Consider the following 19,064-nt stretch of genomic DNA (forward strand, 5'->3'; position numbering starts at 1 on the left):
CTATATAATGTAATACTGAAATATTACATAGATTATACAATTTACACTTAAATAATTCAATAAATATTACCCTTCAAAAAAAGGTGAGGACTGAGTTACACTGGCCTCCTCACAGCGGCAGAAAGCAGACAAAACAGTAAAACATGTCTCAAATGGCAAGTTCCCAAAGCGTTTTCTAAACTAAATGCAGAATTGTATGGTATCACCATCAAGCCAGTTGCAATTAGATTACAAGTGGGAGGAAATTTTCACTCTGTACTATATCTCAAGAAGAAAAATTATCAAAATACAAAAAGTCCCAGCCTCCTTGTGATAGTGCGATGAGTGCTTTAGCACACTCACAAATCAATCCACATCTATTTTCCAATGTTTTGTCTGCTTCTCTGGCTTATTGCACCTCACCACGATCCTCAAAACCCGAGACCTACAAAAAGTGAATGGGATGGCATGCACAGCAAGTAAACCTCCTCATTCTTCTTATAGAAGTTGTGGGTATCAACTGTTTCAGGGCAAGATTTGATACTGGCAGGCACAGAAGAGCGTACTGCTGTGCTGGACCAGGCAGCCTCAGGAATCCTTGATCTCCACAGCCTGCTCTGAGGGGAAACCACTGCACCGAGGCAGTTCAGCTTGGCCGAGACCTCAAAACCACCTGGAATGACTCCTGGCATTTGCAGTGTCTGCTGGCATTTGCACCATCAGGTGCTGGGACCCTTTGGAGTAGAGCACACACCAACACAACCCTTCCAAGCAAAGCTGCTGCTATCACAGGCTCTGTGTTCTTCACCAGAGATGGAAATGCAGAACAGCTTCTGCCTCGCACAGCCTAACACAGGAACTGTGGTGGCTGCTGCTGAGCACCATGTTTGGGTGGTGCATTGATACTCCTGTCCAAACGGTCCACCCACCCCCACCACGGTCAATGCATGACTTCTTCTACTAAGAAAGGCTGCGCATCTCCAGCTTGTGTTACCTTCTTTGCAGGTTGGCCCCATCCACGTGGCTGGGCACACGCAATTCCCGTTGTACGGATTGCACTGGGATTTGCTGGCACACTGGCATTGCAAGGAGCAGTCAGGGCCATACTGGTTTGACCTGCATTCTGGAAGGACAGAAGTGTTTGGAAGAAGGTAAATGCTCCCTAGTAGTCTCCTTGCTCTCCGGGATCAGGAAGCTACTTAGACACCTACATCTGTTAACATTAAAGCATGACATTTCAGAAAGCCTTACAGTCTTCAAGTTTTGTCTGCCACATGGTCTGCCCAAACTGTAGCCCAGCTGTCCTAAAGAAGTTCCCGGAATGGAAATCATTAATGGTATAAAAACAGGGGTTGACAGCCCAACAAAAAAGACCTTGGGATTTGCTCAGGAAAGTTACAGTCAGCATCCTGGATCCACACTATCTCCCGCACCTCTCTACCACACGGCTTGGCTGTCAGTGTGTGCCAGCAAAGAGCCTTCACTCAAAGAACGTGAAACTGAAAATTAATCCATTTTCTATATACTGTTATGTCTTACTCTGATTGCACAATTCTGCTGCCTCCTGGCAAATTAAACTCACAAAATGTCTCGCTTCCAAATGCAAATGTATTCCATACCTAGGCTGATAAATCCTCATTGCAGCTTTTTTTTTTTTTATGCAGAGTACAGACATGAAGGAGAAGTTAGCAGCAGGTCACAAGGCAGGGTGCTAAATACACTGTAAACAATAGCCCTCTCTCCCTCACCTTGCTAGAAAACACTGTAAATAATCAAGGCGCTTGCTTTCTCACACAAGCACCATTAGGTAAATAAAAGTGCTGCTGAGCCCTGCATCAGCTGCAGCCCCAACACGTGGAAGAACTCTCCCTGTGCGCTCAGAGCTTGGCCTTTTCAATTAGGAAATGTTATGAGAAAAGGTCTCCTCAAACACCTCTGGACCTGATTTTAATTTATGTAATACCACATTTTCATGTTAATAACAATGTGTATTTAAGACATCTGTTTGAAAGTCTGCAATGTTAATTTACTACAGAAAAAGAGCGCCCATAAAAGTCTGTTATATTCTCTCTCTTTTTTTTTTTTTAATTAACATTTTGCCCGTTTAATGGGTGCTTTACCAGAGTTCAAATTAAAATCAGGCCTTTTATCTTTATGGCTGCTGCACAGTCACAGCTGCTCACAGTTATATCACAGATGAACTGAGCCTAATTGAAAATAAAAATGCAAATAAAACCTACCCCATAACAGCTTTTCATGGATGGGGGCTACCCTAGCTGATTTAAGAAAAATAAAAATTACTCCTAGAGTTTGCAAGAAGCAAAACCTCGGTTAGCGTTTTTGGTGCTGAGCTTCCCCCTTGCGTTCCACTTCTGCTAGAACGGGGCTGGCCCCCGGCTGCCCAGCGCCGTGCTGCGGGGTGCCTGGTGGCCCCGTGGGACCCGCGCCCGCCGGCTGGCCGCCTTCGGCTTCTGACCACAGGGCAGCGCGGGGAGGGAAGCAAAGGCTCTTCCGTCTCAGTTTTGCAGGTTGCACTAGCACTTAAGCTCCCAGCAGTTACTGTGCGTTAAACACATGCTGTTTGAAGCTGTTTCCTGCCCTACCCTTGAAAAAAAGGAGAAATAATATTCCTCTGCTGTGATCTGGGGGCTCAGGAGGATTATGGTTCCTGGTGTGAACCCGCAATAGCAGCACCTGGATGTTCACTCCTCCTATCTTGTTTGCCACGGCATTAGGATCACAAATCTCTTCTTACACTTGTTTAAACCACTGCAATTCCTTTTACTTCAGTGGATTACCCTAAATTTACTCCATCATAACTGTGAGCAGAGTCACCTTGCCTGCCATTGCTGCCTCTCAGCCCTGCAACCACCTCATCAGGGCACAGAGGTGGGACTGGTTTTCCCTACAGGAGAATTTTCTTTCCTATTTTTATACCCTTGTTACAAAATAATTCCCTCTCTCACGGGCCAACCATTTCCCAAGCACACAGCCTGAGTGCCTGTGCTGCAAACGAGGGAATTTTATTCGGATTCAATATTCCTGGACTGCTGCTGAACCCCAGAGGCAGGCATAGCTGCTGCAGCTCTGCCACCCTCATCCGCAGGGATTCTACTCTGCTTCCCGGGGAAGCAAATCTGGAGCAGGAAATACTTTGGCACTGGTCTGAAAAGGGTCACAGATGTCCATGTGACAAAACACACTGCAATCGGATCCCTTTGTGCCCATTTGCAGCCTCTGGAGACTTCCCCGCTACATCTGCAAAACTGTGGGCTTGGTAGATCCTTCACAGCACGTGCTCTCCAAAACTCAAGGCAAATGACATTTTACAGCTGACCCGTGAACAGCTTTCCTATCAGTGTATCAATATAAACATTGATTAAATCCAGAGGCACAGCCTGTTGATAAAGCTGTTGATAACCCATAGGTGTAATTTGCTACAAAGTGTTCTCGAATACCAGCAAATGTACTTTCACAGTTAGGCTTAGACCAACAGGTCATATTGGTTTAACTACACATAGTCCAGCCTTTAGAAAATATTACCCTTACCAATGTCACATTTGTCTCCAGTCTTCCCAGGTGGGCAAAGGCACTTCCCAGTCTCTGGATCACAAGGACCATCCCCGCAGTCGCACTGGTGCTGGCACCTCTCTCCAAACCAGCCCCTGTCGCAGCCTGACAGCGAGAGTGCTTTTTTAGATGCACATTTGAATGGCAAGACGTACATTAAGCCAGATGAGTTTCTCCAGGATGTCCCAGAGGAAAGCTCATAAACTCTCCACTGAAGCCAGTGTAAATGCCAAGTTTAATCAAGAATCGAACATAGTGGAATAGGCATAATATTTATATGAGTTCTCCTTATGTCGGGTCCGACTAATCTAACCTATCAAAGGTATCTGTAAATCTGTCTCAGAAATGTAACTGGCACTTATTTTTGTTTTTTAATTAGAACTCTCTAGAAGACCATTCCATAACTCTCAACAGGTCTGACATACAGCTATTTAATAATCTTATTTGGAGTTTTAGAAGTAAATTTAGAATCGGTAAAAGGGAGTTATTTTTAATAAACAACATATGAAACTCATTGCTGCAAGACATCATGGAGACCAGGACTTTCACTGCATTAATCGGAAACAGATTAGTTAATTTATAAGGAAATGAGAACACCCAGATATGTAACAGGTAAACTATCCCAAGTTCAGTGTTTCAGGATATTCATAAAGCTCAAAATAAGGAAGCAGCAGCTCTCAACAAACAAACATTTGAGTAATCACATGGGGCTTTTTGAGTTTTACTTTGGTTTTGATTCTTTGGGGGTTTTTTTTTTTCTTTTTCTTTTTTTTTTTCTTGTCCGTCAGAGGGGTGCAAATACCTTTTTCACAGTGGGCACCTTGATAACCCAAAGGACAAATGCACTGTCCTGTCACTGCATCGCAGGTTGCTCCATTTTGACAGGCACATGTGTGAAGACAGCTTAGCCCATAAAATCCAAGGGGGCACTCTGAAAAACAAGAGTATTGAGAAATGTTTATGAAGTAAAAACATATACCCCTTTAAAAACCTGTGTATTTTCAGCCACGTTCCCTAGGAACTGACAAAAACTATATTTACCGTTAACAGTGCCGTGTGCTTTTTAAAACTTGTACCACCCCAGCATCAGAAATACGCAAGTTACTCAGATCTGGAAGCAATCAGGTCATTCGGGACACCCCCAAACTTTTAACTGAACTGGCAAGGTGTTTACATGACTACTCCGAAGCCCACATCCCATCACTGTTGGCAAACAGGGCACCTGGGCTGCCCCGGGTGCCGCCACTTACTGTGCTCACAGGAGTGGCCGTAGTAGCCCTCGGGGCATCGGCAGCAGCCCGTGAACCTGTCGCAGGTGCCGTTGTGCTGGCACGAGCAGTCCAAGCCACAGCCAGACCCATACTTCCCCGGGAGACATTCTGCTGGCAGGACATGGACAGAGTAACAGATGAACAAAACAAAAACATCACTGACCTCACCCAGAGAAGCTCTTATGTGATAGTTTGCATAGCTGATATGATGCCCATACAATAACTTGCAGACCTAAAGAGAACGTTTGTTGTGAAGACACAGCATTTCTCTACAGCTGTGATGTATATATGTACGTTGATCAGAAGTCTTTTATGTTACGTAGGTGTTCAAACAGCCGTTTCCTTGTACTCTTTATAGCCTGCCTTTACTAATTTGATGCTTCATGCAGTGTTGAACCTGCACCAGGTGTTCTAAAGCCACATACTAAATAGCATAAATGGTATCTTCTATTTTTTCTTTATATCTACAGCGATATTTTCTTTTAGACACTCAGAAAGTGTGAAAGAAAACATGAAGCTTTTCCTCCTCTGTGTTATCATTGGAGTTCATGCTATTCCAATTCCAGATCAAGCCAGGAGGATCTCTTTTTCACACACAGCAACAGCCTTTCCCTGTATAATGAGATATCTGCTTATACAGAACTAAACACCTCTCAAATTACTGAAAGCCAAGTCATGCGAAAGTGACTGTGCCAATATAATTAACCTGGGCATCATTTCTGCATAAGTTAACTTCCCACTGCTGTGATAATTTGAATCTGGGCAGACCAACTTAAATAAGCATAGCCATCCAAATAATTAGATTCATAACTGCAAATGTCAGACAAGATCTTTCAAGAACACCACACCTAATCACTAGGAAAAGGATGCTTGATTAGCTGTCTTTGATTTCTAGTCAAAACACACTCAAACCCACACTGCTGTGGAAATCAAGACTCAATTTCCCAACAACCTGGCTATCTCTGTCAAAAGACCAACAGTGAAGCTCTTTCTAGCGATGTAACACACAGTCCCTTATATGATGTGTGCGTGTCTTTTCCCCGTGCCTGACTTCAGAGATGTTTCATCTAAGCATATCCATAAGATACCCCCATGACCTGCTGCTCCACGTGGTAGCACCTGCATGACTCTACCGAGGCTTTGCAACCCAAACGCAGCCTGTGGGTGGTTACAGAGATTCCAAGGAACAAAGAGAGACGAACGCAGGTGGCTACCAACCCAAAGTTAGCCAGTTAATGGTGAACTTCACTTCCTTAGTGCCTGTCCACAGTAGTATTCACATTGTGAGCGGCTCCATGTAGTTAGCATCTTTCTTTTTTCCTTCCGACTCCTCCTCTGCACACACACAGGCATGAAGTGGGTCTCTGAGTCTTCTCAGGTGCAAAGTGAAACAACTGCATGGAGGAAGGCTGCTAAAAAAGTGTCATTTCTATATGACACTTTTATATAGCAACACTCCCCTGTAACAACTAGTTCTTTGTAAATATACGCATGGATTTTGGGGTGGATACGCTACAGATGTCAGACAGAAAGCCTGTAAATGAGGGCCTGGGAGAACGCTGGGGAGATTGCACCACGGCAGTTACGATGTAATGAAGTTTGTCTTGAATGTGAACTCAGAACTACTCAGAACTAACTTTTTATATTTCATACCAGTAAACTCATGGTTTCTTGGGCATTTAAGTTGGTAACTATACAGATATCTCTTATCTAGAGAGAGAAATGGGAAGGTGGAAATTCAGTATGATTTTTGGGAGATGGACAGAAGGAAAGACATGGAAAGACTCAGGCTGGCAGGAGGGTTTCTGAGGTGAAAACTGAGCTTGTTCTGTTTAAGTATCCTTTGTCTTGTGTGAGGGAGAGCTGACATGGAGAAGTAAGGGTGAGATAGCAGGACAGTCGCAATAGCTTTGGACAGATGTCAGAACTGTATTAGCAGGGAAGTCAATACATGGAAGTTCAACTGCAGTCCAGTCTGAGGGAAGAGAATAACAAGAGAGGACGTAACAAGAGAGGAGGGAGATGCAGGCTTCTGCTGACCTCGGAGAAGCACGTGAACGAAGATAAAAACAGCATTACCATGAACAAAAGAACACAAAAGTTCATGAAGGAAGATACAAAACAAGGTTCCCATGAACAAAAGAACAGCAGAATTGGACAGGACAAGAAAAGAGCCTGTGCAAAGGAATTTGAGAGTTACAGAGCAAGGCTCATGAGGAAACTGTTTCTGAAAAAAGACCTAAAGCTCTGTCTAGGGGCAGTTCTGCATGAAAGATGCTACAGAGACAAATGCAGCTGGGACGGAGTCTACTTAAGTAAAACCTGTCCCCTTTTGTGGGTCTGCAGACACTGCAAACCCCTGCTTGAATGTACACATCCACTATCATCAAAGCAAAAATTCACCTTTCTCACACGATCTTCCTGTCCAGCCGAGCCCGCAAGTGCAGTTGCCATCCACGTGGTCACAGATACCACCGTTCTGACAGGTACATGTCAGGTGGCAGTTGGGGCCATACTGTCCCTGGGGACACACTAACAGAAAATTAACAAAGTTTGAAAAAATAAATAAATTAGCATCCCCAAAAAGGATGAAGGTGACAGGGAATAAACAGAAACACATGCTCCCCACAGTATCCCAAGTGCCTGGTGTCTCCTGAGGGCTGTGGGACACTCTACTCCACGATTATTAGCAGTTTCACCCAAACGTTCTCGGTCTCACCATATCTCCTCACTTGGCTTGACTCCACATTTGCTCCTCTTGCTCTCCTGCCTTTGTCCCCTCTTAATTCATCCTCTTCAGCAAATCCTCTCCCTTCACTTTTATAGCTCAAGCAATTTGCTTCCAAATTTAGTCCCATCCATCCACAGCTCCCTCACACTGCTCGTGTTGTGTGCTACCAACCACCTTTTTCCCCATCTTTATGTTCTGTTTGGATTGAAGCCTCTGAAAGGAGTCACTGCAGCTTGGTGGAGAAACCAGTGCAATGGCAGTGAGTGTGGTGGAGCAAAGTGGTGAGACATGGGCAGGAAACGGGGGCAGGATAAAGGCAGGGTGAGGGAGCGGGGACAGACAGGGGCCGAGTACTGCAGACTGCAACGTTATCAAGCAAAGGCATTGGGAAGCACAGTTCTAACAATGTATGGCGCTGAGTTTTGTTTGCTGGTTGTTTTGAGTATGTCACCGACTGACGAGGTGACCCTGGGTCCCGCTTTGTTACCTTGCTGACAGCTGGGTCCCATTTGGCCAGGAGGACAGGTGCACTTGCCAGTCCGTGGGTCACACTGACCTTTACCACATGCACAGAACAGGGCGCAGTCCTTCCCGTGTCGGTTCTCAGGGCAAGCTGAAGGGAACACGGCCTTTTGTTAAATACGCCGGGTAGCCAGCGCCAGCTTTCATCCTTAACACTGGCAGGATCTTACAGGTAGAGCTGGCTTCATTTTTATTCCAGCTAATGTGCTTCAAAGGAACAACTATGAACCAAAAATCCATCCAAAGACATGACTGCTTCATCCTCTGAAACCTCACTAGAGGTTATAAATCTAACCCATGGTTTCACCTAGAACATTTAGCAGGTTTCCTGCCAAAAAGATGAGTGCCCAGCTGCTCATCCTTGCAGCTAAAGACATCTTTCCTTCCTTAATATTGATGGTGTCCTATGCTGAAGAGCAAAGCTAGAGGCTACCAAACATCAAAACATTGCTCTCCCTTGAATAAGCTGAACAGACCTTCACAGAGATCATAGCTTTGGAAAAAGCACAGAAATTCAGCCACACAATTTAGCTCTAAAATACAGAAGTAAGAGTAGGGTTGCCATGGAGTCTTTACCAGTTTTGCCATGACAAAACTTGATCTTTTTCCCATTTATTGAAACTAACGGCACCATAGTGTGAAGCAAAATACTGAGACAATTTCTCAACCTAGAAATTTTGGACAGGAAGAAGGAACTTGAGCAATTCATGCTGAGCTGGCTCTAGAAATAAGCTTGGGCAAGCAGGTTGTAATCCTGGGATGAGTGTCCTTGCTTCTACGCACGCAGAAGAGAGGGAAAATATTTTGCAAGAGATTTTTTACAAAGCTGGAATCCTGATTTACAATTCAAGGAGGAGGTAGCTGGGGTCTGTCTGTTTTTCTACTGACAAGCTCTTATGCAGATTATTCCTCTGCTGTTTTTTGAAAGCAGCAGAACATGAGTGTTGGCTTACTTTTACTACAGTCGGCTCCAATGAAACCAGGCGCGCAGTCACACGTTCCCGACGCAGGGTCGCAGTGGGCTCCGTTCATGCATTTACAGGGGTTTTGGCAGTTCGAACCGTAAGTACCTTTTGGGCACCCTGTATCAAAAGAGCAAAATAGCAATTAGGCAATGTTGTTACTGGGCTTCTTGCATTTAATGTCATAAGCACTTTGTTGCTTTCAACCCAAATGAGGTTTTCATTTTCTAACTATTCACTTCTGGAGGGCCAGGAGGAGGCACTGACCAGCAGATGGGTGCCCCGGGCAATGCACTCCGTGGGGCAGCAAGGCAGCGCTGCCTCGCGGTGTCAGACCCCTGGGGAGCTGCACCAACCGCTGCCACCAAGCCTGGTCCGACAGCTCCTGGCTCTGCCTGCTCCTCCCATTCCTCATAGGTGACAGTAACAAGAAAAGCAAGCCCAGTTCTTCAGAGGTTTTCCTCTTTCTGTTCCAAATCAACCTGTGCCCCCTTTCCCTCCCATGGCAGAGGTGGGGAGAGTTGGGGCCCCGGTCCCTCTTCCTTTGGGCAGCAACAGCCTGGTTTGCCTGAGATGGTGAGAAGCCGTATCTGCGCCTTTCAGCAGACCAGTTATGGAGCAGGTCTTGTCTTCTAAAAATGTTTAAGTTGGAGAAAATTTGTTTCCTCTATAATCTACTCCTTCCCTCCAAACTGGAGCTGCCATTGCTCTGGCACGTCTAGTGGGCTGTGGATGGAAGACTATGAAAACCTGCACATGACAATAAGAGGGAATTTCAGAAGACACCTTCTCAGAAGGTAGATACAGGAGAAAGATGGTTTAAATGCAAAGCCAGAAAATTCTTTGAGGAAAAACCCAAAACATCTCTATTTTGTAATAACCAGAAGAAACATTAGACCTGGATGGATTGCTGGGCCAGTGTTACGTAGCAACCAGCTGTCCATGAAGAGGTTTTCCAGGTGGTCACGGGTATTTTTAGACAGCTAACACTGAAGGAGCGCTGAATACAACATCAGGAAGACACGAATGCATCTGCCACGCTTGGCTCACGTCTTCAAGATACTCTTTAGGGTGACAGAGGCTGCAAATGAGGAAAATAGCTGGGCAGAGCTGCTACACACGTGCCTCTGTCTGCCAGGGCTGCCTTCAGCACGGTACCACCAGATTCTGGAGATGCAGGTTATTCTCTTAATTTTCCAGTGTACTGGAAAAGGGAGAAGCTGCTGCTTTTAGAGCAACATGACCATCATTGAACAGTTACACCAGTGTTACTACCTCTACATGTCACTTCTTTGCTCCTTCCTTCCCTCTCTTCCCTGGTAAAAGGAAGCCTATGGCTACTTTGGAAATCTGGTTGAATATAATATTTGTACATGTCTCCAAGCAACAGATCTCTCACAATCTGTGCATAAATAAATTTATGTATTTTCTCTCTTTCCTGAAGGCATGCAGGCATGGGCTGAGTGGCTGGAGAAATCTCTAGATTTTTGAACTATTCAATAGAGAGGGAGAGCTTATGGTGAAGCTTTAAAGGGATACCTTTTAAAATAAAACTGAAAATTGGATTCTGCTCAAATCAGGATAGCAGATCATCAGGACTAAACAGATACACACTTTTATTACATGCAGATACTCTCCCCAGCCCTTCTCAACCATGGCTTCTTCTCAATGAATACTTCGTCATCAGTGCTTCCATCTGTCAGCACAGAAAATCTGTTTCATGTGCAAACCCTGGCATCACAGAGTAACATCTCTGCAACCCTGCAACATCTATTTCATTTTGACCAAGATGTGAAGTTAAAGATACACCCAGATTCAATTATTTAATTGGACTCTTAAGTTAATTTCTCTTCCTCCTCTTTTTCCCTTTGGTCATCATTTGGCTTTTCTCTTTTATTTTAGTTCTGTTCCCCACACTCCCAAACACGTTGCTTCTCCCTGGCAAAGCTTTCAGAGTTCGTTCCTCAGCTCAAGACTGGCAAGAACTGCTCCATTACTGAAAGGGATGCAGTAATTCCTTCCTTCCCAATTTATTTACCCTTGCAGGATTTTATTTATTTCGATCCAATCGGAAGCAGCACAAGCAGGGCAAAACCATCAGCTGCGACGCTCATGTGATTATTAACAAGGCCATCTCATCTGTTACTACTTTGCAGCAGAACTTCTATGCAGACAGCTAGGGCATTTACACAGTGTCCTGCCCTTTCAGTAGGCTCTGCCTGTATAAAGAGGGTTAGCCTCTAACCACCAGTTATCTCATAAAGACATTTTCTAATTTAACAGTTTCCTGTGCATCTGACATGTTTTTCTGAGAACAGCAGGAGCAGCAGCCAGATTTCTAACTTATTTCCTAATTTTTTCCTTCTGGTTTGAGTGGGTTTGCCATGACCAAGAGCTCCTAAATTTTTTCATACCAACTGGTCTTTTCTTACCTACATCATTAATTGCATTTCCAAAAAAATAACTTCTGAAGCATCCTGTTACCCACACCTTGAAGGTGAAGCTGGTGAAGTCTTTCTGGCTCAGGGTTCACCCAGCCCAGTAAATGTCACAGAGAGATAAAAAAACACATGGGTTTTTTTATCCATTACAACACCACTTACTGCTTTTTATTCATAACTTCACTCAAGTAGATCTGCCCGTCCACCGAGTTATGGACAATTGATGGGAACCTTATTGCTAGTTTGTCTGCTTCCTCTGGATCCTGCCAAGAGACTGTTTCAGCTCTTCACTCCAAAATTTGAGAACATGAAAGCCTCGTTGCTCTTGGCTCCTGGAAATTTGACTTCCCAGCCAACTACACCTTTTATAGATACTTTCGTGAACCTTTTTTCACAGTACTATAAATATAGCAACAGTTGCCAGAAACCATTTCCAGCAGCATCCAACCACATGTTGACTGGACTGAAGCCCATTTCACGTCTTTGGGAGCGGCTCCCTATGCTGTTTTTAATATTATATTGAAAGCTTCTTCATGCTGGAGCAGCCCCAGTTCTCCCTGTAGTGAGGATGGTGGGAACATGGAGTATTCCCACCAGTCACGCTAGCTATCCTTGGTTATCAGACAGTCACTGCAGAATCGGGTCCACAATCTTTCACTCCGTTGACCTAAACCTAAAAATAACTCACACTTCAGCTGTTTTCCTTCCATTTTTGTGTCTGTCTATGCAATGGTCAGAGTGGCATAAGGGAGAAGAGCTAAAAAAACCCCAAGACAAGACAAATTTTCTCTCTCTGTGAACCTCCCACATTCCATTATGTCTCTAGTAAATGTTTAACAAAACTGTATCAATCAAATGGGAATTTGCTGTGCAAGATACTGTGTATTTTTGGAATCTAAGAGAACACCATGCCATGAAGGCTCACGTCTCATACGCTATAGGTTTAATCCTAGCTACACAGAAGACCATGGCAAAATCCCCTCTGAATACAATGAAACACAGATTTCATTTTTGTAAGTAATTTCTTTTACATCGGAACTTCAGTGTAATTATTAATGCTTTAAATGTTTAAATTCTGAAATAAAAACTTAAGGATCTAAGCAAGCTTGAGGACATTAACTATAATCTATAGAAATTTAGTAGTACATGCACAGGTAATGACTGCTGAAAGATTGCTACATAAAAGTAATAGGCTAACCATGATTAAGTCTTTTAAAATGATACTGTTAAATAGTTGATCTCCACTACTGCTGTACTATAATATTTATTATAATCTAATGTATAATGGATCCAGATGGCTTTAACCTAGATGTTGAAGGCTGGATTTCAATCTCACGTACAGCGAGAACTGATGTACAAAGGATGATAGAATCAATCCTTAAATTTACATTTGTATTTTAAAGAATAACTTGTGATGACATGACAGTAATACAAATGCCAATCTCTAAAATGAGGCTCTTTCCTATTTCTACCCTAGGAACAAAGCACAGGTTTAACCCTTACTAGAGCTCCATATATTGCAGCTGGCCTTTATGTCGAAATTGTCACCCCAAAAAGCAAGTGAACCAAAGAGAGCGCCGCGCTGGATTCCTACGAAAGGAAAATCAGTGTTCACCAAAGAGAACAAGACTAGGCTTGAAAGATTACAGCTTTTTTTTTTTTAAAAAAAAAAACAACAAAAACCAAACCCACAACTAAAACCCGAGACCATTACAAGCCATGGAGTAAAAACAAAATTAAAGTTGTAAATAAAAAGGTAATTGACTGTCTCCTTTATTGGATATGTCGGTATATGTTTCTTATCAATTGCCACATTCCACCAGAAACCAACTTTACAGATGTCCTAAAAAACCAGCCTAAGGCATGTGGATCTGGGAATATTTTTTATGATGGAGTGCTTGGCCAATTGGCATTTTGTCCTCCACACTAGTCACCATTTTTCAATCTAGAGTAACAATTTGTTTAATTTGATTGTTCCTCAGAAGGTCCTACAACTCAAGTGACTTTATGAATCCCTTAGATTTACTGCCAATTGCAGCTTGTTGTTTTGCAATAACCATTTGTCCTCACTTGAGCACACAGAGATTTTGGGAAGTGTTTTGGCCTAGGTATTGGGAAATGAAAGAGCTGCAGGTGTAGCTGCAGAGGAGAGGTGTAAATGCAGAGGATGATAGTGATATCCTTCAGCATGGCATGAAATTGAAAATAATTTAGCTAGTAAATGAGTCTTTCTTTTTTTTTTAACAGGTGTTTTGATTATTGTAAATTAACACAACCTACGCTTTCTTTCTCTCAGTCAGCGCTGAAGATACTGGCACAGATGAACTCCAAGTGCCAGCACATGCTGCTGTGTAACTCAGTCCTGGGCATCCCACAAAGATACTCACGGAGGTGGCAGCGGGCCCCGAAGTACCCCGGGCGGCACGCACAGTCTCCGGTCACCGGGTGACATTCCTCATTCTCAGCAGAGCACTGACATACTCGGTTACAGTTCTTACCATACGTGCCCGGTGGACAAGCTTGGGGAAGAGGAAATGTAAACCAATAAATTAAATTTGTCTTGGTAAATATAACACTCAAACAAAGAGCGAGCTCAAATTTATTAAATAAAATCCCTGCCTACAGAACGACGCTCTCCTCCGGGACTTTGGATTTATTACATTTACTTGGGGGTTACTTCACTGCTTGATTTTGTTTCGTTCAGTCAATTTGTGCCCAACTGTCAAGAGCCAGATACAATTTTCTTGTCACTAGAAAAAATCATAGGGAAATGTCAGGTAAAATTGACTAAAATAACAGTGTAATTCACAAGGGACCAGACATTGGATAAAGACATTCTACCTTTTGCGGGGAGTTTAAACTTGCAAAGCTGCTGTAGCCCCAGCATCTTCACGGGTTTCATTTTGCCTGTTGACAGCCACATTGCCTACAGGTTTTGGACTTCCCACGTCTAATTCTTACATCTCACTTCCCTTAAGTTGCCCTGGTTGTGGGTCAGGATTTAGAGTCCTTTAGTGGAGGATATGGGACACCAATGTCAATTCTTTTAATTCTTTTTTTTTTTTTTTTTGGTTTTTTTTTTCTTTTTGCTTGAGCGCTGCTCAGGCGAAGCATTGTAAGGAAGAACAAAGTCAAAATTATGCAGCTGTGGCTGCGGTCACAGAACAAACCTGCTTTCAAAGACAGCTCCAGACAGCCAAACTCAACACTGACGAAAAACCAGATAATGACATTTCCACGAGCTCCGACAGCAGGAATAGATGGTCTCTCACGGGGACAAGGCCAGCAGAAAGCAGAGCTGCTGCCTTACCCACGGCACAGCAATGGCCACGGGCAGGAGCCGGGCTCTGCTGGCACCTCCTCAGTCAGTTTTGATCCAGTTTAGCCCCAGCTGCTCCCTGCCAGCCTGGGAGCTGCAAACAGAGAGAGGGCAAATGCTGCCAGCCGAGACTGTGCAAGGCACGGAGGTCAGAGCCAGCCAAACCACTTAGGCGAGTGACAAGCAGCCCTGGTCCATCTCCACTGCTGCGAGATTGCTGCCTCCTCCCTCTTCAGGCATTATATCATCAAGTTTTTCTTTAAGAAATTAATTTCTTGATTTACAAGGGAAGTATTTGCATTCTTATAACAAACTTACTTTTCTCACAGCCGTAGCCGGTGAATCCTGGAGGACAGCCGCAGGCGCCCGTCAGGGAATGGCAGGGGGCACCCACGGGACACCGGCATCGCTGGGCACAGCCCACGCCGTAGCGGCCGGGCAAGCAAGCTGCAACGATGCAAACCATCCTTGTTAGGGTACAAGGCAGGGGCCAGGCACGATGCTGCAAAGCTACCCCCCATCCCCGCGAGCTGTCCCCAGTTCTAGATCTGGGAGGAATGTACGCACCGACATTGACCTCCCGTCGTAATGCCCAGCAGACACTCACGTTTGTCACAGTGCCTCCCTCGCCATCCCTTTTCACAGTGACACGCTCCAGTTTGGTGGTGGCAGGACAAGGCGTGTACGCAGTCACAGTGCTCCTCGCACTGCTTGCCAAACAGTCCCAGGGGGCAGACTGCGAGGAGAAGCAGAGAGAGCAACAGTTCCTCCCGCTGCCCGGAGAGCATCCGTCGCTGGCAAACGAGCCAATATTGCTGTTCGTGCACATGGCGATGTATACTTAGAAGACTGAACGCCCAGAAAATATCTTTGAAATAATATATTAAAAATACTAAAAGCATTTAGTGTTGGCTATTAATGACTCCACACATGAATGTTTGCAATGACTTAGTCATAGTCTAGAGTACAAATCCAGGTGATGCCTACAGAGATGGTGATGCCACTCACTTTTACATACACAATCACACACAGACAAAGTGACAGAAGTTTGAACAGAGAAAATACGTTGTGTCCATGTACTGTTTCCGACCTCACAGGTCTCGGCAAAGCGATCAAAGAGGAAGCAAGGCCTGAAGAAAAGGAAGGTGGGCACTGCAAAGACTTTACAGCTCACACTGGTGGCTGAGGCTTTGTGAATCCTCAGCACCTCAGGAGACATCAGAAAATTTCTTGCAAATGGCTTGCAAAAATCACAGCACCTCAGTGGCCAAACTGAAAGCACATTTCAAGTCAGCTGATACCTACTGCTTACAAGATTTCTATTTCAGGGATTTACATGGCTCTAAACATGCCAGACAGCTATGTCAAACCTGGGCAATTTGGACCACATGCCAGATCGATACAAGCTGAACCATTACAGCTCAGTTTGCTGAGCACCTCTCAATGACCCTCAGAGGTGCAGCAGCATATGGCTGATCTGGCAAACTCTTCCTACAACTCGCTCCTTTTTATATGTTCTTGCTTGTACCCGTGAGGTAGAGTAATAACCTTCATTTTCTTCGCAGGCAGAGAACAAAAGTAGGAGGAAATAAAATGATTTGGACAAGGGCATGTATTTGTGGTTGGGCAGAGACCTGCCTGCAGGGCTCCTGAGACACATGGTGAGCACTGACACCGGCATTATTTCTTTTTGGCCTACGGAATACTGGAAAAGTAAGATACAAAATGGAAATGGACTTCACGTTGTGGAGGGAAATGGCTGATTGCAGAAAAGGATGTTAAAAAAAAGCATCTGCAGAAGGAACTTCCCTTACCAGCATCACAGTCGTCCCCAGTCCAGCCAGCGTGGCAGATGCATTTCCCCGAGCGCTGGTCACAAACACCATGGTGGCAGCTGCAGTTCTGCTGACAGCCCTCTCCGTACCTCCCATCCCCACACTCTGAAATGAGATGGGGGAGACTGATGGGGGGGGGGGGGGCGGAGAGGAGCAGGCTGGAGGGGCTCCCAGAAGAACACACTGAGGACTCTGAAATATGGTGAGCCACCTAAGCTGGTCCTAAAAACTGCAGTGAGGGAGATTTTTAAGCCTCCCTTGACAAAATTCTCTAGAAACACATTATTTTCCTCTTGGAGAATTTCTTTTATTGGTTTTTTTCTCATCAAATGGAGTTTATTACACATCTTCCTTGTTCCCAAGGGACAGAGAATAGCTTATTCCTCTTCTCCGTGCAGCCAGTTTCTAGAACTATGGTATGTCTGCGTGCCCACACCGTATCTCCCCTCAGCTTTAGTCTCTGGCCAAATAATCTGAATTTTTTCAGCCTCTCCACACCTGGTGCTCTCCAGCCCTCTTGCCCCTCCTCTCTTTCTTTTTCTGGACTGTCTCAAACCACACCTCAACAGTACTGGATTTCCTTGCAAAGTGACTGAAATGAGGTGCTAGAGGAGGGGAGGATGTGATGATACTCACCCAACTCACACGCTATCCCAGTCCAACCCTGGGGACAGAGGCACTCGCCCGTCACACGGTCACACTTTGCTTGGCCATGGCAGACACAGCGCTGTAGGCAGTTTGCACCATACCATCCAGGAGGACAGGCTGCGGAGAGGAGGTAGGACAAAAGCCCTCCGTTAAGAAGTGCAGGAGAAGGAGGCAGGTTAAACACAACCTCTCCCAGCTTATACCCCTTCTTGCCCTGGTGATCATGGAGATACGGCGGGAGGTACAGAAGAGTACAAATGGGCCACGACTGATGGAATTACACAGACCAGTGTAAAACTGGTCTGGGAACAAAACAGGTGATGAAGGTGATGAATTTGCTATGACCCACCAAACAACCTTGAGATTTGCTGTTTGCACCTACAAAACCCACAGAACCATAGAATCATTTAGGTTGGAAAGGACCTTGGAGATCATCAAGTCCAACCGCTAACCCAGCACTGCCGAGCCCACCACTAAGCCATGTCCCTAAGCACCGCATCTACGTGTTTTTTTTAAACTCCTCCAGGGATGGTGATTGCACCACCTCCCTGGGCAGCCTGTGCCAATGCTTGGCCACCCTTTCCATGAAGAAATTTTCCCTAATACCCAACGTAAACCTCCCCTGGTGCAGCTTGAGGCTCTTTCCTCTTGCTCTGTTGCTAGTTACCTGAGAGAAGAGACTGACCCCCACCTTGTTACAACCTCCTTCCAGGCAGCTGTAGAGAGCAGTAAGATCCCCCCTGAGCCCCTTTTCTCCAGGCTGAGCCCCCCCAGCTCCCACCCACCAGACTGGTGCCCCAGCCCCTTCCCCAGCTCTGTTGCCCCTATCCAGACGTGCCCCAGCACCGCAGCATCCCTCTTGTAGCGAGGGGCCCAAAACATCTCTTTGTGCTGAGAAAGCTGGTGAGACTCAAGGAGCTACTGAATTGCCTGGTTTTAGGTTTTCTTTGTACAGTCCTCTTAAAATCACAATTCCTTTTCTAAGTGATCCTGCTACCCACAGCTGGCTGACGACATCTCACAGTTGACCTAATTTTAATTAAGCAAGTTTATTAATTCCCATCACAATCAGTTCCTATGGATAGAACCTAATTTTTTTTGACACAAAAAATACCTCCATCATGTGCTAGAGTGGTACCTTTGTAAGATGTTAACATCTTACATAACAGTAAAAAGTTCTCACTCTGCAAAAGCAGTCACCAGAGGATGGCTCACCCAGCCTTGTACACTTGGTCTACACCTCCTTACTTCCAAAGAGAAAAGAAATCCCCCAGCATATCATTAAATAGAAAGGGAATGTTTGACAATGTCTTCATATTTGAGAACGGCTTAATTTTTGCTTTAGTTTTGTATCTGAGGTCTTCACGGAAACCAGAAAATTTTAGGTTGTGTCACACATGGAATCAAGAAAAATTTGGTGCTTTCCCAATATTTTATTCCTTCATGGAAAGGGCTCTTCCTGTTAGCTTTTAAAGGAGGACCCACTTAAATGACATATTCCTCTACCCTGCCAGCTTCCACCCCCTCTCCCCAGCCATCCTCTTGGTTCGCTGAAGAGCAGCTGCTGCTTGCGTGGAGGTGCTGACTCCAAAGCCCAGCTCAATCAGGAGCACCTGCAGCAGCATCCCCAACTCTGTGGCACTGTTTATGGTGTCACGTACCTCATGGCAGAGGCACAGAAAAGGGAGCCTTCTGCAACGGGGATGGACAGACTTTTTCTGGAGGCTTGGGTGCAGGGGGTTAGGATGTGTGACATAAGTCTTAGCGCAGCCTTTCTTTGCCAGCC

General features: G+C 45.0%; 1 protein-coding gene across 1 annotated transcript in view; it reads right to left on the reverse strand.

Annotated features, from left to right (window-relative positions):
* The window catches only part of LOC119157044 (multiple epidermal growth factor-like domains protein 6), a 200,822-nt gene that overhangs the window by 3,038 nt on the left and 178,720 nt on the right, over positions 1–19,064 (reverse strand). The window contains exons 25-36 of the mRNA XM_037407565.1: positions 17,267–17,395; positions 16,610–16,735; positions 15,403–15,531; positions 15,114–15,242; positions 13,864–13,995; positions 9,027–9,155; positions 8,039–8,164; positions 7,224–7,352; positions 4,800–4,928; positions 4,352–4,480; positions 3,529–3,654; positions 974–1,102 (exon numbers count right to left, since the gene is read on the reverse strand). Of these exons, the coding sequence (XP_037263462.1) occupies positions 974–1,102; positions 3,529–3,654; positions 4,352–4,480; positions 4,800–4,928; positions 7,224–7,352; positions 8,039–8,164; positions 9,027–9,155; positions 13,864–13,995; positions 15,114–15,242; positions 15,403–15,531; positions 16,610–16,735; positions 17,267–17,395 (1,542 nt within the window). The remainder of the gene's footprint in view (positions 1–973; positions 1,103–3,528; positions 3,655–4,351; positions 4,481–4,799; positions 4,929–7,223; positions 7,353–8,038; positions 8,165–9,026; positions 9,156–13,863; positions 13,996–15,113; positions 15,243–15,402; positions 15,532–16,609; positions 16,736–17,266; positions 17,396–19,064) is intronic.

This window comes from Falco rusticolus, chromosome 13 (genome assembly GCF_015220075.1).
Source record: "Falco rusticolus isolate bFalRus1 chromosome 13, bFalRus1.pri, whole genome shotgun sequence".
Classification (NCBI taxonomy): domain Eukaryota; kingdom Metazoa; phylum Chordata; class Aves; order Falconiformes; family Falconidae; genus Falco; species Falco rusticolus.